The sequence below is a fragment of the Melanerpes formicivorus genome, unplaced genomic scaffold (genome assembly GCF_026170545.1).
Source record: "Melanerpes formicivorus ecotype bairdi unplaced genomic scaffold, bMelFor1.0.p_v2 SCAF_26, whole genome shotgun sequence".
Taxonomy (NCBI): Eukaryota; Metazoa; Chordata; class Aves; order Piciformes; family Picidae; genus Melanerpes; species Melanerpes formicivorus.
Window position 1 is genome coordinate 2,115,912 of NW_027142378.1, and position 25,350 is coordinate 2,141,261.

At 48.1% G+C, this 25,350-nt stretch overlaps 1 protein-coding gene across 1 annotated transcript in view; it reads left to right on the forward strand.

The window, feature by feature from the left end:
* Positions 1-25,350, forward strand: part of COL19A1 (collagen type XIX alpha 1 chain) — a 226,365-nt gene that overhangs the window by 47,489 nt on the left and 153,526 nt on the right. The window contains exon 10 of the mRNA XM_068153439.1: positions 4,448-4,501. Within this exon, the coding sequence (XP_068009540.1) occupies positions 4,448-4,501 (54 nt within the window). The remainder of the gene's footprint in view (positions 1-4,447; positions 4,502-25,350) is intronic.

The following is a 25,350-nucleotide window of genomic DNA, read 5'->3' on the forward strand; positions in this document are numbered from 1 at the left end:
TCTGTGATTCTCTGGTATACACTGAAGATAGAAACTGTTCTTTCCTTAAAGTAACTGCATGTTGCCTTTTCATTTTTCTTTAAGAAGACTTAGTGCCCATGAAAGATGGTTTTTTTTTTAATTGAAATCAAATCCAAAAATAATTAAATAGGTTGAGATAACAATAAACCACTCCCAGCTGTGTTAATAGGTCACTGGTTAATGCTGTAAGCACAGCAGGGAGCAAAAAAGTCAACCATTAAAGTGCCTTTGGATGCACAACATGGAAAATTTATTGCTGGCCAAGTGACCTTCATTAATTTAAATATTACTTAAGGAAGAAGACATTTAAAGGACTATTTTTAGGACATCTAGAGTTAGATTTATGCACTATGCTGTTGCACTAGGAAAATATTTGTAGTAGGACTATAAGGCAAAAGAACTCATGGAGAACAAATGAGATGTCTGCTCCTTCTGCCTGTTTTCCTTGCTGGTCTCCATGGTTGGACTTGATGATCTTAGAGATCTTTTCCAAACTTAATGAGTTTTGCTTCATCCTTCCCCTCTCTTCTGTCACTCCTCTGATAACCCAGGTCCACCTGATTCTACATAAAGCCATTTCTTCTTGTCCCAAATGAGCTTGAGTCTGCCATCACCACATCTCCAAAGATGGTGACTCCACCACTTCCCTGGGCAGCCTATTCCAGAGACTGAGAACCCTTTCAGTGAAGAAGTTTCTTCTAATATCCAACCTAAACCTCTCTTTGGTACAATTTGCTGCCATTTCTTCTTGTCCCAGATGAGTTTGAGTCTGCCATCACCACATCTCCAAAGATGGTGACTCTACCACTTCCCTGGACAGCCTATTCCAGAGTCTGAGAACCCTTTCAGTGAGGAAGTTTCTTCTAATATCCAACCTCATCCTCCAGGGATGGTGACTCCACCACTTCCCTGGGCAGCCTATTCCAGAGTCTGAGAACCCTTTCAGTGAAGAAGTTTCTTCCAATATCCAACCTAAACCTCTCCTTGGTACAATTTGAGGCCATTTCTTCTTGTCCCTGATGATCCTGACTCCAGAGATGGTGACTCCACCACTTCCCTGAGCAACCTATTCCAGAGTTTGAGAACCCTTTCAGTGGAGAAGTTTCTTCTAATACCCAACCTAAACCTCCCCTGGCACAATTTGAGGCCATTTCTTCTTGTCCCACATGATCTTGAGTCTGCCATCACCACATCTCCAAAGATGGTGACTCTACCACTTCCCTGGGCAGCCTATTCCAGAGTCTGAGAACCCTTTCAGTGAAGAAGTTTCTTCTAATATCCAACCTCATCCTCCAGGGATGGTGACTCCACCACTTCCCTGGGCAGCCTATTCCAGAGTCTGAGAACCCTTTCAGTGAAGAAGTTTCTTCTAATATCCAACCTGAACCTCCCCTGGTACAATTTGAGGCCATTTCTTCTTGTCCCAAATGAGCTTGGTGCAGCAAAGCAATCCCCTTGGAAACTCCAAGCATTCCTACAGTTCTAGTTTCTCCCAGTTCACACTGATTTTTGTCTGTCTAAACAGAAGGGGAAAGTGAACCCCTCACATTAAATCAATGTCTTCCCTTATGTTGAACAATATCTACACCTCAGATTGCCCCATATCAGCTTATTGTGATAATGGGAAGTACCCTCAACAACCTCATTGCTCTCCACAACTCCCTGAAAGGAGGTTGGATTGAGGTGGGAATTGGTCTCTTCTCCCTAGCATCAAGTGACAGAAAGGGAGGAAATAGCCTGAAATTGTGCCAGGGGAGGTTTAGACTGGAACTGAGGAACATTTTCTTTGCTGCATGAGTTGTCAGGGGTTGGAACAGGCTGCCCAGGGAGGTGCTGGAGTCCACCTCCCTGGAGCCATTCAAGAAATGTGTGGCCATGGCACTTGGGGACACGGTTTATTTGCCATGGTGGTGTTGGGCTGGTGGTTGGACTGGATGATCTTAGAGGGTTTTTCCAAACAAAACTAGTCTATGATTTTAATATCTAACCTGAACCTCCCCTAGCACAACTTAAGGCCATTTCTTCTTGTCCTGTGGCTTGCTGCATGTGAGAAGGGACCAACCCACACCTCACTCTAGCCTGAGAAGCTACTCAGCTGATGCTTTCTTTCTCTTTGGCATTCACACCCCTTGCACTGTGCTGCCTTTTGATGGCAGTGGCAGTCAGAACCATGGAGTTGTTTTGGTTGGAAAAGACCTTTAAGATCATCAAGTCCAACTATCAACTTAGCACCACCATGGCCATTAAACTATGTCCTGAATTTCCATGTCCACACATTTCTTCAGCACCTTCAGGGTTGGGGACTCCACCACCTCCCTGGGCAGCCTCTGCCAGTCCCTGACCACTCTTGCAGCAAAGAAATGTTTCCTAATCTCCAACCTAAGCCTCCCCTGGCACAATTTTAGGCTGTTTCCTCTCATTCTGTATCCTAAGACTAGGGAGAAGATCCCAATCCCCTCTTTCAGGCAGTAGTAGAGAGCAATGAGGTCTCCTTTCAGCCTCCTCTTCTCCACATTAAACAACCCCAGTTCCCTCAGGCATCCCTCCTAAGACAGAGCAGTGGTGAAGAACTGTCCCCAGGGTGGGGACTCTGTGTGCAGTTAGTGGTGCAGGAGTGCAAACATTCCTGGGCTAACTGGCCAGTAAGTCAGAGGTGCTAAAGGCTTCCTGGCGTGTGGCAGGTTGTGTAATTTTAGCCTCTGCAGCCTATAAAAATCTTTGCTGAATGGCACAGGGGAGCTCTGCACTGTTTAAACACTGCCAAGTGGCACAAGGGAACAGAGTGTGCAGAGATAAGAGAGTCACTCTCTGGGTGATTAGATAAGGTAAGCAGGGGCCAGTCCTGCTGCTTTTCTCTCTCCTAGCACCCACAGGGTCCTGCTGTTTGTGCACAGAGGCTTTGGGGCTGCTTTTGAGACAGAGCTAACTAAGGACCACTCCAATCCTATATGAGGAGTGGCTGAGGGAGCTGGTGGTGTTCAGCCTGGAGAAGAGGAGGCTGAGAGGAGACCTCATTGTTCTCCAGAGCTACCTCAAAGGAGGTTGTAGCAAGGTGGGGGCCAGCCTCTTCTCCCAAGTATTAGGATGAGAGGAAATCATCGAATCATAGAATCAATAAGGTTGGAAGAGACCTCAAGGATCATCAAGTCCAACCTGTCACCCAACACCTCATGACTACTAAACCATGGCACCAAGTGCCACGTCCAGTCCCCTCTTGAACACCTCCAGGGATGGGGACTCCACCACCTCCCTGGGCAGCACATTCCAATGGCTAACAACTCTCTCTGGGAAGAACTTTCTCCTCACCTCCAGCCTAAAGTTCCCCTGGCACAGCTTGAGACTGTGTCCTCTTGTTCTGGTGCTGGGTGCCTGGGAGAAGACACCAACCCCCACCTGGCTACAGCCTCCCTTCAGGGTGTTGTAGAGAGCAAGAAGGTCTCCCCTGAGCCTCCTCTTCTCCAGGCTAAGCAACCCCAGCTCCCTCAGCCTCTCCTCACATGGCTGTGCTCAAGACCTCTCCCCAGCCTCGTTGCCCTTCTCTGGACTCATTCAAGAGTCTCAATGTCCTTCTCAAATTGAGGGGCCTCAAGTTGCACCAGAGGAAGTTTAGATTGGATATTAGGAGAAATTTCTTCACTGAAAGTATCACTGAATAGGTTCAAGAAACCTGTGATCATGACACTTTGGGACATGGTTTAATGACCCTGCTGGTGTTGGGTTGGTGATTGGACCATTGAAAACGATTCTGTGATTTCAGAGCAGAGATATTACATTTACACTGAAGAGATGAAGGTACTACCGTGTTCTGGCTGTGAAGCTCTCTGAGAATTAGAGCTTTGGTTGGGGTTTTGTGGTGTTTTGGGTGTTGGGGTTTTGGTTTGTTGTTGTTGTTATTGTCAAGACTTTTAATAAAAGCTTTGCAGCAATGTTTGTATTTTGATGCTGAGTTCCTGGGTACCTAAATGATTGGAGTTTTCATAAGGGTGTTTAGCAACAGGATAAGGGGGAATGGTTTGAAGGTCAGGGAGAGTAAGGCTCTTAGGAAGAAGTGCTTCGGTAGGAGGGTGGTGAGACTCTGGAATAGGTTGTCCAGAGAGGCTGTGGATGCCTCCTCCCTGGAGGTGTTCAAGGACAGATTGGGTGAGGCCTTGAGCAGCTGAGTCTGCTTGAGAGGTGCCCTTGCCCATGGCAGGAAGGCTGGAGTAGATGAACTCTAAGGTTCCCTCCCAACCTGAGCCATTCTGTGCTGTTGTATTGCAACTGCATCAATTCAAATGTAAACCACCTTCCCCCATGGTGATTCCATTCTAAGCATGACAAAAGCAGGGGAGAAGATGCTTTTTTAAGTTGAATCAGATATGACCCAAGTAGCTCTTGTTAGCCTCAGAGGTCTTTAGAGGTTCTAACAGAATACTTTCTTTTGCAGGGTGAAATGGGCATGAAAGGACAGGATGGTGTTGCTGGTCCTCCCGGTGAAAAGGTACATTCATGGGCACTGATGTGTAATTCGACTCACAGGAACTGGTCACTGTGTCAGTGGCCTACCTGTAATTGTGCACAGAAATGGGAGAAGAGAGCACTTCTGTGAGAAAATGAAGTTTTTACCTCCACTGCCATGCTTTTGGAGCCCACTCAGTCCAATGGTACTTGGATACCCCTTCCCTGGAGGTGTTCAAGGCCAGATTGGATGATGCCTTGAGCAACCTGGGCTAGTGGAAGGTGTCCCTGTCCATGGCAGGGGAATGGGAACTAAATGACCTTTAAGGTCCCTTTCCAAGCCAAAGCATTCTATGAATGAATGAATGAATGAATTTGAGAGGTGCTTGGTTGTTTGTTTTTGTTTTAGAAGGGGGTGGGCTCTACAGAATCAAAGGAAGCCACTTGTTCCTCTGTGCACTTTGTGGCCTGCAAGTCTAGATAAGAGCCCTTAGGCTCTCAACAGGGCACTTGGTAGAGCTTTGAGATAAGCACCACTGACCTCTAAGCAAAGGCTTGGCAATAGTCAAGAAGGTATCTCAGCCCATCTGTGTATTCTGGAGTCTAAATTTCACTTTGTTTCAAGGCATTAGCACGTGAACTAAAGCAGCTCTACACATTTCTTGAGTTCAGAACTCTTTACCTGTATAAGAGGAAGTCTACAAGTCTAATATCTGCTGCTGCTGAGGCCACACATCAAACACCACGTTCAATTTTTGACCCTTCACTACAAGAAAGGATGTTCAAAGGAGGACAAGAAAGCTGATAGAGGAGGTCTAGAGAGCAAGGCTCATGAGGAGGTAACTGAAGTTGCTTAGTCTGGAGAAGAGGAAGCTGAGGGGAGGTCTTCTTGCTGTCTACAACTCCCTGAAATGAGGTTGGAGGAAGGTGGAGGTTGGTCTCTTCTCTCAGGTACCTAGCAACAGGATGAGAAGAAATGGCCTCAAGTTGCACCAAGGGAGGTTTAGGTTGGAGATGAGGAAAAATATCTTTGCTGAAAGGGTTGCCAATCATTGGGGCAGACTGCCCAGAGAAGTTGTGGAATCAGCACCTCTGGAGGTATTTAGAAGACACAGAGATCTGGTACTGAGGGACAGGGTTTAGTGGTGACCTGGCAGTGCTGGGTTAATGGTTGGACTTGATGATCTGTAAGGTCTCTTCCAAATGAAATGATTCTATGACCATATCTTTGGTATCAGCCCTGAGGAAAGTGTGTTGTTGGAGCTTCCAATCCTTACATCTCTTGTGATTTTTATTCGTATTCTATAGCAGCAGTCAAAGAAATAATGGATTTTCTGCATATAGATGGAAGCAGGCTGGGAGATAAATGAATTAAACTCTCTAGATACATGTGCTAGTCACAGCATGTTAGGGGTTGGAAGAGACCTCTGGAGATCTTCCAGTCCAATCCCCCTGCCAGAGCAGGACCAGAGAATCCAGCACAGGTCACACAGGAACAGATCCAGACAGGGCTGGAAAGTCTCCAGAGAAGGAGACTCCACAACCTCTCTGGGCAGCCTGTTCCAGTGCTCTGTGACCCACACAGTGAAGAAGTTCCTCCTCCTGTTGAAGTGGAACCTGCTTTCTTGTAGTTTATATCCATTGCCCCTTGTCCTATCACAGGGCACAAGTAAGTAGAGGCTGTCCCTGTCCCTTCCTTCCTGACCTTCAGCCCTCAGTGACAGACGTTGATCAGATCCCCTCTCAGTCTTCTCCTCTCCAGACTAACCACCCCCAGGGCTCTCAGCCTTTCCTCATCCTCATCCAATGGGATGGCTTTCAACAAGTCCAAGTGCCGAGTGCTGCACTTTGGCTACGGCAATCCCATGCAGAGCTATAGGCTGGGGTCGGAGTGGCTGGAGAGCTCCCAGACAGAGAGGGACCTGGGTGTGCTGATCGACAGCCACCTGAATATGAGCCAGCAGTGTGCTCAGGTGGCCAGGAGGGCCAATGGCATTCTGGCCTGCATTAGGAATAGTGTGGCCAGCAGGAGCAGGGAGGTCATTGTGCCCTGTACTCTGCTCTGGTTAGGCCGCACCTTGAGTCCTGTGTCCAGTTCTGGGCTCCTCAGTTTAAGAAGGACATTGAGACACTTGAGCGTGTCCAGAGAAGGGCAACAAGGCTGGTGAGAGGCCTTGAACACAAGCCCTATGAGGAGAGGCTGAGGGAGCTGGGATTGTTTAGCCTGGAGAAGAGGAGGCTCAGGGGTGACCTTATTGCCCTCTACAACTACCTGAAGGGTGGTTGTAGCCAGGAGGGAGTTGGCCTCTTCTCCCAGGCAACCAGCACCAGAACAAGGGGACACAGTCTCAAGCTGTGCCAGGGGAGGTTCAGACTCGAGGTGAGGAGGAAGTTCTTCACCGAGCGAGTCATTCGGCATTGGAATGGGTTGCCCAGGGAGGTGGTTGAGTCATCGACCCTGGAGGCGTTCAAGGGGAGATTGGACGTGGCACTTGGTGCCATGGTCTAGTCATGGGGTCTGTGGTGTCAGGTTGGACTCGATGATCCTCGAGGTCCTTTCCAACCTAAGTGATACTGTGATACTGTGATACTCATCAGGCAGTGCTCCAGTTCCTTCAGCATCCTTGCAGTCCTCCTTTGGACTCTCTCCAGCAGATCCCTGTCCCTCTTGAACTGGGGAGCCCAGAACTGGATGTAGTATTCCAGGTGAGGTCTCACTAGGGCAGAGTAGAGGGGAAGGAGAACCTCCTTGGATCTGCTGGCCACACTCCTCTGAATGCACCCCAGGATCCCATTGGCCTTCTTGGCCACCAGGGCACATTGCTGTCCCAGGGAGAACTTGCTGTCCTTACCTTTATTACAGTTGCAGCTTTAGCATCACAATTTCTGTCCTCAAGCCTCAGTTCTATCAATTTAGAATCTTTTTCATGGTGTCCTTCTGGTTTCTGTTATTTCAGTGCCATAAACAAGGATCCCTTTAAAAAAGGCAGCTGTTGCTGTGAGAGGCTCAGCACTTCATTCATGCTGCTCGCACATGCATGCTGCATTTCAGGAACAGCAGAGGGTTTGGTTTATTTAGTAATTATCCAGATTTTGAAGGAATGATGTCAAGCTTCACTTCAGCTGCTGGGTGTAAAATGTGGAATTAACAGGATACAGAATGATGAAAGTATCTTTCCTTACTCTCAAGTTGTGTTTTGTTCAAAAGGGGAGGTACAGCTGGAATACTACCAGAGTTAAATATAATCACAGAATAGTTTGGGTTGGAAGGGACCTCAAAGAGAGAAGGAGAGGTTCGGAGAGGAGAGGAGAGGTTCGGAGAGGAGAGGAGAGGTTCGGAGAGGAGAGGAGAGGTTCGGAGAGGAGAGGTTCGGAGAGGTTCGGAGAGGTTCGGAGAGGTTCGGAGAGGTTCGGAGAGGAGAGGAGAGGTTCGGAGAGGAGAGGAGAGGTTCGGAGAGGTTCGGAGAGGTTCGGAGAGGAGAGGAGAGGAGAGGAGAGGAGAGGAGAGGAGAGGAGAGGAGAGGAGAGGAGAGGAGAGGAGAGGAGAGAGAAGAGGAGAGAATTAACCAGGTTGGAAGAGACCTCTGAGATCATCGAGTCCAACCTCTCACCCAACACCATCTAATCAACTAAACCATGGCACCAAGCACCCCATCAAGTCTCCTCCTAAACACCTCCAGGGATGGTGACTCCACCACCTCCCTGGGCAGCACATTCCAAAGGCCAATCTCTCCTTCTGTGAAGAACTTCTTCCTAACATCCGGCCTAAACCTCCCCTGGCACAGCTTGAGACTGTGTCCTCTTGTTCTGGTGCCAGTTCCAACCCCTCTGCCATGGGTGTGGCCTGACCAGCACTAAGTAGTGTGGGACAATGACTTTATCTCTGCTGGTAATGCCCTGGTTGGTGCATCCCGGCATCCTGTTGGCTGTCTTTGCTGCTGCAGTTCACTCAAGCCGAGCTTGTTATCCATCTAGACCCCGGGGGTCAGTGCAGACTTGCATTTGAAAAAGACACAGCTGAGGTGAAACTTGCCCTGTTCTGTGCAGAAAATATTAGCAGGGATTTGTTTCTTGCACTCTCCCTTTCACTGTGCAAGCTAGAGAGGGTTCCAAAGGGACAGAAAGGGCAGGCTCTTCCTCTCAGGGCACTGCAGAGTTTAAAGGCACTGAAAATATACCAGAAAGTTAACAGAATAAAAATCCATGGAGCATGTCAGACAAACACTGCTGATGTCTGAAATTCCTTGAGCTCCCAGACACTGAAGCCTGGGAAACCCACTGGAGAAAGCCTTATGGTTGCCTTGCTGCTATACTTTTCTTTAGTCATATACTAGACCAGAGAAACCTCTCCTTGAATCCAGTTAGGCAGCTTCTACTTCACTCTGCTCCCAGATGTGAGAGCTATTGTAAAACATGTGAGATTGAATGAGGTTGATGTAGAATGAAGCTGACTTTTCCCATGGCTCTCTTGCTGGAGCTCTTTCTCTGATGTTATCTCCCTTTAAAATTACCAAGGCACATTGTTTTGCCAGTGCAAGTTATTATTGCAGTTTCCATGGTTAATACTGTTTGGGTTTCTTTTGCTTAGCACCTCACAGATTCCCAGTCAGGCCAAATCCCCAAACCTCTGTTAGTTTATGTAAGGCTCAACAGTCATAGCATATTTAATATCAAAACACTGTCATCTTCCTGAACGCTGGAGCTCTGTGAATTCTGGCTGCAGAGAAGCCGTAGGATTGTTTCAAATTAAGAATCAACTACTGTGCAATCTGAAACTACCAGACCCAAAAGCTGTTTAAAAAGCACAGCATCACAGGATCACAGAATGTTAGGAATTGAGAGGGACCTCAAAAGCTCATCCAGTCCAGCCCCCTGCCAGGATCACCTAGAGCAGATCACACAGAGAACAGAGCCAGGTGGGGTTTTAATATCTGCAGAGGGGGAGACTCCACAACCCCCCTGAGCAGCCTGCTCCAGTGTTCTCTCACCCTCACAGGGAAATAGTTCTTCCTCCTGTTTCCATGGAACTTCCTGTGCCTCGATTTCCACCACTGCCCCTTGTGCTGTCATTGGGCATGACCGATCAGAGCCTGGCTCCAGCCTCTGGGCACTCACCCTGCACATCTTTATCAACATGAATGAGGTCACCTCTCAGGCTCCTTCTCTCCAAGCTACAGAGCCCTCAGCTCCCTCAGGCTCTCTGCGTAAGGCAGATGTTCCACTCCCTTCATCATTTCTGTGGCTCTGTGCTGGACTCAAAACAATCAAAACAACAACAAAAAAGGAGGGGGTGGGGCAAACAAAGTGTTTTGTGCATGTGTAGCTATATGGAGAAACTGATATCCAGTCACCCAGCTTCTATTGGCTGGAGCTGGCATGTCTGTGCACAGTAGCACAGTGCTGAGTGGAACTGAAGCTTGAGGAGGGCAGATTTAGACTGGAGATTAGGAAGGAATTCTTGACAGTGAGGGTGGTGAGGCACTGGAACAGGTTGCTCAGGGAGGCTGTGGCTGCTCCCTCCCTGGAGGTGTTCAAGGCTAAGCTGGATGAAGCTTTGAGCAACCTGGGCTGGTGGGAGGTGTCCCTGCCCATGGCAGGGGGGTTGGAACTAGGAACTAGATGATCTTTAAGGTCCCTTCCAATGTCAACCATTCTGTGATTCTATAAAAGCAATTGCTGTGGAGGTTTGGATAAAGAAGGACAGATAACATCAGTTCAGTTTGGGAAGCCTTCTGAATTACATTTCTGACTAGCTCAGCTTTGCTTTTCAGAAAGTGGTGACTAAGGAAGAAGAAAAAGTATTTTCATAATGATAAATAGATAGATAGATAGATAGATAGATAGATAGATAGATAGATAGATAGATAGATAGATAGATAGATAGATAGATAGATAAGGAATAGTTCCCCAGAGCCCTCTCTACTCCAGGCTGAACAGCCACAACTCTCTCAGCCTGTCCCAATAGGGAAGGTTCTCCAGCCCTCAGACCATCTTTGTGGCCTCCTCTGGACTACCAGTTCCATATCCCTCTTGTGCTGGGGATCCCAGGACTGGAGGCAGTGCTGCAGGTGGGGGTCTCAGCAGAGCAGAGCAGAGGGGCAGAATCCCCTCCCTGTGCTGCTGCTCTCCCTGCTCTGGATGCAGCTCAGCACACAGCTGCCTGCTGGGCTGCCAGCGACTATTGCTGGCTCCTGGCAGGGTTTGTCACCAATTGACACCCTCAAGTCCTCCTCCTCAAGACCTTTTCTTGCAGTTCATTGTGCACAGGTGACAGTGATGGAGATGCTCCATCTCTGTTTCTTCAACTGCCTTTTGTGACATACATGCGGCACCATTCACTTGAATACCTCCAAAGAGCTTCGCTTTGCTGTTGTAGTTCTCTGCACTGAAGTTTTGCAGTGGCTTAGCTTTGCTGTTGCAGTTCTCTGCCCTAAATATTTTTGCAGTCAGGCATCCTAAAATATGAACTATCCTGAGTAAGCTCTCTGAAGTCGCTGGGTTTGCACAGTGAGCTTGAAGAAGCAGTGGAACACTCTACATGCTCTCCATTTGCTACTCTGCTTCCCTGGGCGCTCCCACAGTGTGTTAATAAAACAAACAGTTTAGACAGAGTGAAAGGAGAAAGAAATGCTTATGAGAATAAAAACAATCTGTAGCACTACACAACTTAGATTTATGTTCAAAGTCAGGCTAGAGAGAAAAAAACATCCCCAAACCCTGAGTGTACATTTCCAGAGCTCTACCAAGCACACAAACACTATTTGAACTTCAAGAGGCCTGAAGGGGAGACTGGGTCAACGTGGAGCTGTGCAGTAGGGATCTCTTAGAAGAGTGTTCCTTCATTTGGCATGTTTGTGGTGGTGGCCCAACAGGGTGCACATGAACTCACACACTCTGTGAGCTAGAAGACAACAGGACCAGAAAACACAATGCTGTTTGTGGTTGGCTGTTCCCATGTGACCGTATGAGATGGTTAGCTGTCCCTTCAGTTTTCTCAAGGCTGTTATCAGTGCTCTGTCTTGAGTGCTCAGAGAATCATAGGATGGTGGGGATTGGAAGGGACTTCTGGAGACTGAATCTAATCCCCCCTGCAAAGCAGAATCACCTAGGGCAGGGTGCCCAGGAGCTCATCCAGGTGGATTGTGAGTTTCCAGAGAAGGAGACTCCACAATCTCTCTGGGCAGCCTGCTCCAAGGCTCCAGCACCCTCAAAGTTAAGAAGTTTCTCCTCCTGATGAGGTGGAATTCCTCTGAGTGTGTTTATGTCCATTTCCCCTCATCCTGCCACTAGATACCATTGAAAAGAGACTGGCTCCATCCTCATGTCAGCCATCCTTCAGATACCTGTAGACATTGATCAGATCCCCTCTCAGTCTTCTCCAGACTAAACAGTCCCAAGTCTCTCAGTCCTTCCTCATCAGATGTTCCCATCCCTTAAGCACCCTCATAGCCCTCTGTTTGACTTTCCAGTAGTTCCTTTTGTCTCTTGAACTGGACCCAGTGCTCCAGGTGAGGATTCAGAGGGGCAGAGTAGAGGGGGAAGAGAATCTCCCTTGACTGCTCAACTCTTAATGCACCCCAGGAGACCATTTGCCTTCTTGGCCAGAAGGGCACATTGCTGTCCCATGGAGAACTTGTCTACCAGGACTTCAAAGTCCATCTCCATGGAGCTGCTTTCCAGCTGTTCAACCCCTCACCTGTACTGGTGCAGGGGATTATTCCAGTCCAGGTGCAGGGCTTCACACTTATCCTTGTTGAACTTTGCACAGAACCATAGAATCAAACAGGTTGGAAAAGACCTCAGAGATCATCAACCTATTCCCTAACACCTAACACCTCCTGACAACTAAACCATGGCTCCAAGTGCCACATCTAAGCCTTTTTTGAACATGTCCAGGGATGGTGACTCCACCACCTCCCTGGGCAGCACATCCCAATGGCAAATTACTTTTTCTGGGAAGAACTTTCTCCTCACTTTGAGCCTAAACTTCCCCTGCACAGCTTGAGATCAAACCCCACCTGTCTACAACCTCCCTTCAGGTAGTTGTAGACAGTAATAAGGTCTTCCCTGAGCCTCTTCTTCTCCAGGCTAAACACCCCCAGCTCCCTCAGCCTCTCCTCACAGGGCTGTGCTCCAGACCCCTCCCCAGCCTCATTGTCCTTCTCTGGACACATTCAAGTGTCTCAATGTCCTTCTTAAATGGCACAGACACCAAAATATTAGAAGGACCAGATGACTAACCTCAACTAGCATCTCAGAGAGGAGTTTCCCTCCTCACTTGCTTAGGCCTCATTGCCCTTCTCTGGACACTGACTCTGAAACCTAACCCTGGTGCTTTTATTCACGTTGAATTCGATTCCCCTTTTATCGTCGACTTCTCCATTTATATTTGGTACAAGTAAGGAAATGATTAGTAAAAGAGTGCCCAAAACATGATATAGATACCATTTGTGGTATGTGTGCTGCATCCAAGTGGCATCTTAACACTTCCTTCACTCCGCTCTGCCTGGTGGGAAGAGCTCCCACTTGCCCTTAGTGGCACCTAGCAAATGAGTGTGAGAAGCGCTGCCTTTTGAGATTAGTTATTAAAGAAGAAACTGAGTCCAGCAGGTCAGTGTCATACATGGCTTAGAATGGTCCAGTGCTTTGTTTTCCACCCTGATTTAAATATAAACACTCACTAATTTAGGATTAAAAATAAACAAATGGCATGCTGCTGCAGCGGGTGACTCCAAGTCGCTGTCAGAGATGCTTTTAATCCCCAGCTCCATACTGAGTTACTCCAGGGCCAGGTCTTCAGGGCCAGCTATGTCATGAAATGCACAAGCAGGAAACTTGTTAAAATCAAATGGAGTCATCCTGAAGATCCTTGACTTGATTTCCCCATTGCTCCAGTTAGAGCATGGAACCCCTGTGTAGAATTTTCCAAGGCATATTTGACTTAGCAGAGGAGCCATGGATTTATGGCCTGTTCTGTCACTTCAGCATCTGCTCCTGGAACATCAATTACTCCTGCAAATATACAAACCTGAGGAGACATTGGTGTTGAGCTGACAGTGATGCACTCTTTTCCTTGCAGCTGTCTCAGGAGATCTCTGAACACTGTGCCTTCCACATTTCATCTGCTGTACTGATCCTTGGCAGGGGTCAGTGCAATTCCAAAGCAGCTCCTCAGCCATCTCTCAAAAAGCTTCCCAAGTGGCATGTGGAGTGCTGAATAGGTACTGCCCAAAGCCAACTTACTCAGTTTGTCTCTTTTGTTCAGTGCCATCCAGGGGACAGGCTCTGCTCAATTGATCCCTGGGACAGGACAAGGAGCAATAGATGTAAGCTGCAGCGCAGGAGGTTCCACCTCAACACAAGGGGGAACTTCTTTACTGTAAGGGTCACAGAGCACTGGAACAGGCTGCCCAGAGAGGTTCTGGAGTCTCCTTCTCTGGAGATTTTCAAGGCCTGTCTGGATGTGTTCCTGTGTGACCTGAGCTAGATTGTATGGTCCTGCTCTGGCAGGGGGGTTGGACTCGATGATGCACTTGGAGCCATGGTTTAGTTAGTTATGAGGTGTTGGGTGACAGGTTGGACTTGATGATCTCTGAGGTCTTTTCCAACCTTACTGATTCTATGACTCCATGATCTCTTTGGGTCCCTTCCAACCCCTGACATCCTGTGATTCTGTGATCCAATTTCTGACCTCCAGTCATTGCTTATCAGTCAGATTTCAGTCTTTTCAGACCAGGTATAGAGATAAATTGTGCAACTTCTGCACGACTGAGAAATCCTGGTCCTACTTTACCCTGGAGTCTCCAGCAGAGATAAAAAGAATATAGGAAAGAATATAGGGAAAAACTATTTGACAGGATAAAATCACAGAATAATAGGGGCTGGAAGGGACCTCTGGAGATCACCAGGCAACCTTCCTGCCAGAGCAGGCTGCACAGGAACGTGTCCAGGTGGGTTTTGAAAGCCTCTGAGATGAAGGCTCCACCACCTCTCTTGAAGGCTCCACCACCTCACTGGGCAACTGTTCCAGTGCTCCCCACCTTTGAAGTGAAGAAGTTCCTCCTCATATTTAGATGGAACTTCCTGTGCTCAAATTTGTATCATAGTATCAGTCAGGGTTGGAAGGGACCACAAGGATCACCCAGTTCCAACCCCCCTGCCATGGGCAGGGACACCCCACACTACATCAGCCTGGCCAGAGCCTCATCCAGCCTGGGCTTAAACACCTCCAGGGACGGGGCCTCGACCACCTCCCTGGACAACCCATTCCAGGGCTTCACCACTCTCATGGGGAAGAACTTCCTCCTCACCTCCAGCCTGAATCTCCCCACCTCCAGCTTCATTCCATTCCCCCTAGTCCTATCACTACCTGATATTCTGAGATATCCCCTTCACCTCTTGCCCTGTCCCTGGGCCCCATCCTTCTGACACCCATCCTGTGAGTATTGATCAGCATTGATGACTTTTCCCCTCAGTCTCCTCTTCTTTAGGTATCATTAATATAGGGAAAAAACACCCAAACTATTTGGCATCAGAAAGCTTTGCAAAGGAGGGGAGTGGTGAGCTGTGAGAAGGTAAATTCAAACCAACATATTAAGAGCAAATGTGATCCAGATTTTTAAAATAACAGATTTAAAAATAATAATAATAGAATAGAATAAACCAGGTTGCAAGAGACCTTTGAGATCATCAAGTCCAACCCATTATCCAACACCATCAACTAAACCATGGCACCAAGCACCCCATCCAGCCTCCTCCTAAACACCCCCAATGATGGTGACTCCACCACCTCCCTGGGCAGCACATCCCAATGGGCAATCACTCTCTCTATTTCTTCCTAACATCCAGCCTAAACCTCCCCTGGCACAGCTTGAGACTGTGTCCTCTTGTTCTGGTGCTGCTTGCCTGGCAGAAGAGACCAACCCCCACCTGGCTACAACCTCCCTTCAGGGAGTTGCAGACAGCAAGAAGGTCTCCCCTGAGCCTCCTCTTCTCCAGGCTAAGCAACCCCAGCTCCCTCAGCCTCTCCTCACAGGGCTGTGCTCCAGACTCCTCCCCAGCTTTGTTGCCCTTCTCTGGACACCTTTCAGCAACTCAACATCTTTCCTAAACTGAGGGACCCAGAACTGGACACAGGACTCAAGGTGTGGCCTAACCAATGCAGTGTACAGGAGCAGAATGACCTCCCTGCTCCTGCTGGCCACACTGTTTCTGATGCAGGCCAGGATGCCATTGGCCTTCTTGGCCACCTGGGCACACTGCAGGCTCATGTTCAGCCTACTATCAACCAGTACCCCCAGCCTTTCTGCCTGGCTGCTCTCCAGCCACTCTGACCCCAGCCTGTAGCACTGCATGGGGCTGCTGTGGCCAATGTGCAGAACCTGGCACTTGGATGTGTTTATTCTCATGCCCTTGGACTTTGTCCATCTATCCAGCCTGGCAAAGTCCCACTGCAGAGCTCTCCTACCCTCTCACAGATCAACTCCTGCCCCCAGCTTGGTGTCATCTGCAAACTTACAGATGATGGACTCAATCCCCTCATCCAGATCATCAATGAAAATAATAATAGTTATTATTAATGTTATAAGAATTATATTTATAATAATTATATGTAATTTAATTGTAATTATTATAACAGTAGTTATTATTATTATTATTACTGTTATTATTATTATTATTATTATTGGCTTAAACAAAAAAAATTAGCCTCAAACTGCCCCCCCCCCAGTAGTTTTCTCATGGGCCCTTTATTACCACCAGGTTTAAAGCCTTGAGTTGCTGGCACCTAAATCAAGCAGTTGGACCTCATCTGCTGAAGCCAGAAATTGTATCTGGTGCTTCTGTTTTGTTTTCAGTGATGCCTTTGTGCACAATGAGGAGGTGAATGCATGTGAACAGAGCAGCTCTCAACAGCTTTCTGAGGGACATATTTGCTTTCTGCAAAACCTTGCTGGGCAAATCCCCCTCAGACCATTCTGTCTGGCAGGACTTACTGCTTCAGCACGTATAGCTCTTGCTCTCTCCCTCCTTGGCGTTGCAAGGAAGTGTTTTGAATAGCCTTTGATCATAAATTTGATTCCAGAGAGCTGTCTGCTCTGCTGACTTATTTTTGCCTTATTAGGTGATTTTTTTTGGCCCTTCTCAGCTCCAGGAACTCTTGAGCCTCCCTGGTTTTCCAATTCCTCAGGCTAAAAGGAGAGCAGTTTAGTTTGGTTCTCATAGAAAGCTCCAGGGAATCAAGTTACCTTTGTGTGTGGTGGCACTGCCTGGGGGCTGTTTTCCTTCTGGAGGGAATGGTGCTGGAGTTTGCTGTAGGTTGTGTGCTGCTGATGAGCAGAGACCCCACGTTTAATTAAAGACTTGTTGTTTCTTGAAGGAAAGGGGGAGGGAAAAAAGGTTATGCTTCAGTCTGTCAGCTAACCCATTTGAGGCAAGGCAAGGCAAGGCAAAGCATTGCTTTCTGTCCTCTTGTGGTCTCCCACAAAATCAGATTAGTACAACTCAGCAGAACAAAAGTGCAAATGTGTCTGGGGAGCCTGGCACTGATGCTTGCCTTGTTTGGCATCCAAGCCAGGGGCTCCTTCAGGAGAGTGCCACTGGTGAGATGAGAGTTGAGGTGGACAGCGTGAGATCCCACCTGGAGCACCGTGTGCAGTTCTGGAGCCCCTATTACAAGAAGGATCTGGAGGTGCTGGAAGGTGTCCAGAGAAGGGCCACGAGGATGAGCAGAGGGCTGGAGCTCCTAACCTACAGAGACAGACTGAGAGAGTTGGGGTTGTTCAGGATGGAGAAGAGAAGGCTCTGAGGAGACCTAATTGTGGCCTTCCAGTGTCTGAACGGGGCTACAAGAAAGCTGGGAAGGGACTTTTTAGGGTGTCCAGGAGTGACAGGACTGGGGGGAATGGAGTAAAACTACAAATGGGTAGATTCAGATTGGATGTCAGGAAGAAGTTGTTCCCCATGAGAGGGGTGAGACACCGGCACAGGTTGCCCAGGGAGGTGGTGGAAGCCTCATCCCTGGAGGTTTTTGCAGCCAGGCTGGATGTGGCTATGGGCAATCTACTCTAGTGTGAGGTGTCCCTACCCATGGCAGAGGAGTTGGAACTGGATGATCCTTGAGGTCTCTTCCAACCCTAACAATTCCATGATTCTATACCCTCTGGTATTTGTAGACCAGCAGAGCACAGGGCCTGGCATGCAGCAGCCACTATTGTGATGTGAGGTGTGGTCAGAAGAAACCAGAGGTCACCATCCATTTTCCAGGGGTCTGGGCTGCTGGGAGCATGACTGAGGGTGGCAAGCTGCCACGCAGGACAGGCTTTTGTTAGCAAGTTATGTAATGTGGAAGTGAAAAATAATGCAGTCGTTAAACAGCGCAGCCATTAAATGCAGCTCTTTGTTCCTTAATCAGAGAGCCATGAATACACCAGCTGGGAGCCAGCCTGGCTCTGGGATTCTTAACTGGGTTTGAAAAGCCTCTGTCAGGACCTTCCAGACATTGCAAGGGTGGGGGAAGGCTTGAGGAGTCTTCTTCCATTGTTTGTTAATTCGGTTTTATTGCTTTCTTTCTGCGAGGTTCCTGCGGCACAGAGATTATTTTTTTTACTGTGATTGCTTTTGGTTTTTTTAATCCCCTCAATTGTGCTGTATTTTTCCTTCAGCTGTGAGGGTTACAGACTGTAGGATTTGAAAAACATATTTAGAGCCTCATCTTGAAGTAGGGCTTTGAGATAAATGCTCCTTGTTGCGAGGCGCAGTGCCGTAAGAGTTGGCAGCAGAGGGTTGCAGGAGGTCACAGAGCCACAGAATCACCAAGGTTAGAAGAGACCTCAAAGATCATCAAGTCCAACCTGTCACCACGGACCTCATGACTAAACCATGGCACCAAGTGCCACATCCAATCTCCTCTTGAACACCTCCACCACCTCCCTGGGCAGCACGTTCCAATGACAAATGACTCTCTCTGGGAAGAACTTCCTCCTCACCTCGAGTCTAAACCTCCCCTGGCACAGCTTGAGACTGTGTCCTCTTCTTCTGGTGCTGGTCGCTTGAGAAAAGAGGCCAACCCCCTCCTGGCTACAACCACCATTCAGGTAGTTGTAGACAGCAATGAGGTCTCCCCTGAGCCTCCTCTTCTCCAGGCTAAACAATCCCAGCTCCCTCAGCCTCTCCTCGTAGGGCTTCAGATGGACTGTTGGAGGAGGAAGGAATTTTCTCACTGTCTTGCAGCACTGCATAGCTTTGTCTGACATGTTCTACTTAGTCCTGTTTGTCTTCTTTTGAGGAATTAGAGATTGGGCTGCACCAGATGTTTGTTAGAAGCACTGCTCTGGATTAGAGCCATTATGGAGAGCTCCTGGTGCTGTGCTTAATTTGTATACAATGTTGTTATCTCCCCAGCTAATAAATTCTACTACAAGTAGTGCTGCATAAGAGTAAAAAAAAATCAAGTAAAGAAATGTTAGCTTCATGGAATAGAAAATTCATACATAGCAGGAATTCTGGAGAGGTTTTAGATAATCACAGAATTGTTAGATTTGGAAGGGTCCTCAAGGATCATCCAGTTCCAACCCCCCTGCCATGGCCAGGGACACCTCATACTACAGCAGGTTGCTCACAGCCACATCCAACCTGGCCTGAAAAACCTCCAGGGATGAGGCTTCTACCACCTCCCTGGGCAACCTGTGCCAATGTCTCACCACCCTCATGGGGAACAACTTCTTCCTAACATCCAATCTGAATCTACCCATTTCTAGCTTTGCTCCATCACCCCAGTCCTATCACTCCCTGACACCTTAAAAAGTCCCTCCCCAGCTTTCCTGTAGCCCCCTGCAGATACTGGAAGGCCACAATTAGGTCTCCTCAGAGCCTTCTCTTCTCCAGACTGAATAGCCCCAACTCCCTCAGTCTGTCCTCATAGCAGAGGATCTCCACCCCTCTGCTCATCCTTGTGGCCCTTCTCTGGACACCTTCCAGCACCCCCAGATTTTTCCTGTACCAGGGGCTCCAGAACTGGACACAGTGCTCCAGGTGGGATCTCATCAGAGCAGAGCAGAGGGGGAGAATCACCTCCCTGGGCCTGCTGGCTATTCTTCTCTTGCTGCAGCCCAGGATGTGATTTGCTTTCTGGGCTGCAAATGCACACTGCTGGCTCATATTGAGCTTCTCATCCCCCAGCACCCCCTGCTACTCTTCCCTGAAACCTCTTAAAAATTGTAATGTAGGTTTTATATTTCAAATTCCATACACATTTCTTCTTCACTTTGTTGGGGTCTTTTTAACTCATAAATCTGAGGGTCGCAGGATGTTAAGGGTTGGAAGGGACCTCTGGAGATCTTCAAGTCCAACGCCCCCTGCCAGCGCAGGACCATAGATGCTTGTTGGACACAAACTCTTTCTTCATGCTGGTAGTAAAATCCTTCCTAGGTGTTGCAAAGCAGAGTGTTTGGGTTTCTTTTTTAACTTGCAGTGCTAGGCAGGATTTATCAACACCTAAGCCTCACCCCTGGCTGTTTGAAGCCCAGATCGATTAAACCAACGTGACACGCTGAGGCCGGGCCAAGCCTCGTCTAATCAGCAGTCAGCACTGCTGCTCTGGCATGAGGCTCCCAAAAATAGAAACACAAGAAGTCAAACAAGTAAGTGGAAGGGCACTAAAAGAAAGAAAGGGGAAAAAAAAACACCAGAGTGCTGCTAATTCCACTGTTGACTTTCTGTCTAATGGATTCTTGTTCCCAGGCCACGCTAAGTAAAGCAACTGGCGCGGGCTGCGCTTCTGCAGATGGCTCAGCAGTGACACAGGCAGCCCAGCTGGGTGACAGGTGTTTGATTTGGGTTTAACAAGTTCCTCACACAAGGCACATTTATTTCTCTCTTGATTATTTTTTGTTGTTGGGTATTTTTTGTTTGTTTTCCCTTAAAATACTGAGAAGCTACTCAGCTGATGCTTTCTTTTCCTCTTTGGCATTCACACCCCTTGCACTGTGCTGCCTTTTGATGGCAGTGGCAGTTAGAACCATGGAGTTGTTTTGGTTGGAAAAGACCTTTAAGATCATCAAGTCCAACTATCAACTTAGCACCACCATGGCCATTAAACCATGTCCTGAATTTCCATGTCCACACATTTCTTCAGCACCTCCAGGGATGGGGACTCCACCACCTCCCTGGGCAGCCTCTGCCAGCCCCTGACCACACCTGCAGCAAAGAAATGTTCCCTAATCATAGAATCATAGAATCAATAAGGTTGGAAAAGACCTCAGAGATCATCAAGTCCAACCTGTCACCCGACACCTCATGACTACTAGACCATGGCACCAAGTGCCACATCCAATCCCCTCTTGAACACCTTCAGGGATGGGGACTCCACCACCAACCTGCGCAGCACATTCCAATGGCCAACAACTCTCTCTGGGAAGAATTTTCTCCTCAACTCAAATAAGCAGAGCACCAGGCTGAAATGTTCATGGACCTGTCATGTTGTGTGGGGGCACTGTCAAAGCCAAAGCATGTTCTCTCTCTGGAGCTGCACTCCTGCAGCTGACAGAGCTACTTATTTCAGGTCAGACCTTGGTGTCTGGTATCATTAACCCTCTTTCTTACTCCAGTCTCTCCTGCTGGGAACTAAATCAGAGAACCACAGAATCACCAAGGTTGGAAGAGACCTCAAAGATCATCAAGTCCAACCTGGCACCACAGACCTCATGACTAAACCATGGCACCAAGTGCCACGTCCAGTCCCCTCTTGAACACCTCCAGCGGTGGGGACTCCACCACCTCCCTGGGCAGCACATTCCAATGGCTAACAACTCTCTCTGGGAAGAACTTTCTCCTCAACTCGAACCTAAACTTCCCCTGGCACATCTTGAGACTGTGCCCTCTTGTTCTGGTGCTGGCTGCCTGGGAGAAGAGACCAACCCCCTCCTTGCTGCTGCCTCCCTTCAGGTAGTTGTAGAGAGCAATGAGGTCTCCCCTGAGCCTCCTCTTCTCCAGGCTAAACAATCCCAGCTCCCTCAGCCTCTCCTCATAGGGCTTGTGCTCCAGGCCTCTCCCCAGCCTCATTGCCCTTCTCTGGACACGTTCAAGTGTCTCAATGTCCTTCTTAAATTGAGGGACCCAGAACTGGACACAGGATTCAAGGTGTGTCCTAACCAGTGCAGAGTACAGGGGCACAATGACTTCCCTGCTACTGCTGGCCACATCATTCTTGATGCAGGCCAACCTAAGCCTCCTCTGGCACAATTTCAGGCTGTTTCCTCTCATTCTGTCACCTGAAACTAGGGAGAAGATCCCAATCCCCACTTTCAGGCAGTTGTAGAGATCAATGAGGTCACTCCTCATCTCCACACTAAACACCCCCAGTTCCCTCAGGCATCCCTCCTCCCTACCCCTGTTCTCCAGGCCCTTCCCCAGCTTAGTTGCCCTTCTCGGGACCTGCTTCCCTAATAGTTTCTTCTGATTTTCCCTGACAAATGAAGGAATTGTAGTTTAAGTTTGTAGTAAGAAAGACACTACATAGGAGAAATGAATCCATGGTTAATTGAATAGTTGTATCTGCTACCTTTACATGTGGCAGATGCACAAGGTTTTATTTATAGCTCTTGGCAGCAGGATCTCAAGAAATGTTTCTTTAGCTGTCTACTTCTTGTAATGAAACTGCTCTTAAATAGCTTCATGGAAAGAGAATGCCTGACTTGTAGGATATCTCTGTTGCACTCTGTGCTGATGTCTTCCATAATGTGAGAAGGTCTTGGGAATATCTTGTACAGTTTAGCTTAAGCCTGGAGGGAAAAAACATGCACTGAATGTTGGGGGTTGGGAGTGACCTCTGGAGAGCATCTAAACCAGTCCCAGTTCCCTGCCCAGAGGAGCACACACTATTGATAGAGACAAACCCAAGGCTGGGAGGGAAGAACAGAGGTGGGAAACTCCCTAACAGACCAGGAGGGTAGTTTTAGACTGGAGATTAGGAAGAAATTCTGTACAGTAAGGGTGGTGAGACACTGGAACAAGTTGCCCAGGGAAGCTGTGGATGTCCTCTCCCTGGAGGTGTTCAAGAGCAGTTTGGGTGAGACCTTGAGCAACCTAGGCTGGTGGGAGGTGTCCCTGGCCATGGCAGGTGGGTTGGAACTGGATGAGCTTTTTGTTCCCTTCCAACCTAAGCCATTCTGTGAATCTGTGAATAAATAGTGCATGATGCTATTGGTTTATGATTTTGCTGTGAGTTACATAGCTGCAGGTTCATAACTGGGGAGAAGCTGTCTTGGTGGTGGCCTGTTTGTTCAATTACACTTTGGGATTGTTGTGTTTTGTTGCTTTGTTAACTGTGACTGGAAGGAATCATAGAATCATAGAACTGTCAGGGTTGGAAGGGACCTCAAGGATCATCCAGTTCCAAACCCCCTGCCATAGGCAGGGAGACCTCACACTACAGCAGGCTGCTCACAGCCACATCCAGCCTGGCCTCTAAAACCTCCAGGCACGAGGCTTCCACCACCTCCATGGGCAACCTGTGCCAGTGTCTCACCACCCTCATGCTGAATAATTTCTTCCTCACGTCCAGTCTGAATCTACTCACTTCTAGTTTTGCTCCATTCCCCCCAATCCTATCACTACCTGACCCCCTGTGGCCTTTGTGGCATTTGTTAGTGCTGTGACAGCAATTCTGCTGGCAAAACCACCAGTGGAGACAGCAGAGGTCCCAGGATCCTCTAAGAAGTCATCTGTGATGAATGTGAACTCCCACAGCCTTCATCAGTAGGATGTATAATGTAAGAGTGACTGTGGCCAGCTTGTCTCCACCTCATCACCACTGTGTTTCCTCATCCTTTAGTCTGAGCATTTCTCTTTGCTGGGATCAGATCTATGAGGTGGAAGCTGATGAGGCTGCAGGAACTGCTGACAAAAACGTGTGGCTCTTTGCAGTGAGAGGCTTTCAAGGGCAGTGCTGTGAAACAGCCAGAAGAAATAGCATCATGTAGAGTGTAATATACTGCAGGGCTTCTGCTGAACCTTGGAAGAAGGAGAAGAGAATGCAGCCAGAGAAATGGCTGTGAGTGTAGTGGTGAGCCTCTAAATAGACTTTGGGGTTTAGTGAGAGGATGATTAAAAACTCCTGCAGAGAGCTTGTGGTCCTTGGATAGTGGACTTTGTTCTTTCTGTCAGACATCCTTGATGTGGATCCACATCCTTGATGTGGATGGGCTCAGCACCACATCTCTCTTTTCAACATCTTCAGGGATGGGAATTCAATCATCTCCCTGGGGAACCTGTACCAGCTGATGAGAACCCTCTGAGTCAAGAGTTTCTTTTAACAGCCAATCTCAACCTTCCCTGAAGCAAACTGAGGATGTTTCTTCACATCCTATCACTTGTGATTAGGGAGAAGAGGCAGACCTGGCTCCAACTTCCTTTCAGATAGGTGTAGGGAGCAATGAGGTCTCTCCTCAGCATCCTCTTCTCCAGACTAAACAATCTCAGTTCCCTCAGCCACTCTTCACCTGACCTATGCCTCACACCCTTCAGCAGCTATTTCCTCAGCCCCAGTAGATCCACTGATCCTGGATTCACAAGCAGGGAACTGCCCCTTCATCCAAAGCCTAGCCTGCCTTCCAAAGTGCACCAAATGCCAAAAGGCCTTGTTTGGGAATTGAGGAGAGATTCCTTGGCAAAGTCTTACATTTCCAAATGTAAATGAAGACTTGAAAGCTATCTTGAAGTGCTTTAGTTATCAGTAGTTGATAGGAGCTTTGCAGCTGTTCAAGCACACCAACAATGTGGTATGTCAGCGAAAAAAACCCAACCCATGTTTGAGTTAGTGCCTAGAGCAGAAATTTCAGTCTGGATGTGATCTACCTATTTGGGATTCACCAAAAATCTTTGGTTTGTCTGCTACATATCCATGTGGTTAGGCAATAGAGTTCAATAGTCTGTGGAATACTTCTTTGTTAGTGTAAATTGACCCTGCCTCCTGAATCTTCAGGTTATGGAAGTCACAGAACTGTCAGGGTTGGAAGGGACCTCAAGGATCATCTAGTTGCAACCCTCCTGCCATGGGCAGGCACACCTCACACTACAGCAGGTTGCTCACAGCCACATCCAGCCTGGCTGCAAAAACCTCCAGGGATGAGGCTTCCACCACCTCCCTGGGCAACCTGTGCCAGTGTCTCACCACTCTCATGGGGAAGAATTCTTCCTAGCATCCAATCTGAATCTCCTCTCCTCTAGCTTGGATCCATTCCCCCCAGTCCTATCACTCCCTGACACCCTCAAAAGTCCTTCCCCAGCTTTCCTGTATCCTCCTTCAGATACTGGAAGGCTACAATTGGGTCTCCTCAGAGCCTTCTCTTCTCCAGACTGAACAACCTCAACTCTCTCAGCCTGTGCCTATAAGAGAGGAGCTCCAGCCCTCTCATCATCCTTCTCTGGATGGTGGTGGTTATGATGGGAATTCCTACAACAAAGAATACCCTCTGCCATCTATGAAGTTGGTCAATGCTGTTTATCTTGCTAATAGAAGCTTGGGGCCACAATTCTTGCACTGAATATGAGTTATAATACATTCGATTATTTTGACAATACCTCAGTCATTTATTAATACTGGGTATTAGGAAGAGGAAGAGTGTGTCCAGCAGGTTGAGGGAGGTTCTCCTCCTGCTCTTACTCAACCCTAGTTAGACTACATCTGGAATCCTGTGACTAGTGGACTCTGTGGCTCAAGAGGGACAGGGAACTGCTTGAGAGAGTCCAACAGAGAGCTAAGAGGATGGTTAAAGGACTGGAACATCTGACTTACAAGGACTTTCAAGACCTGTCTGATTGTGATAGAACAGGAGGGAATGGCCTCAAGCTGCCACTGGGTAGGTTTAGACAGAATATTAGGAAGAATTCTTTCCC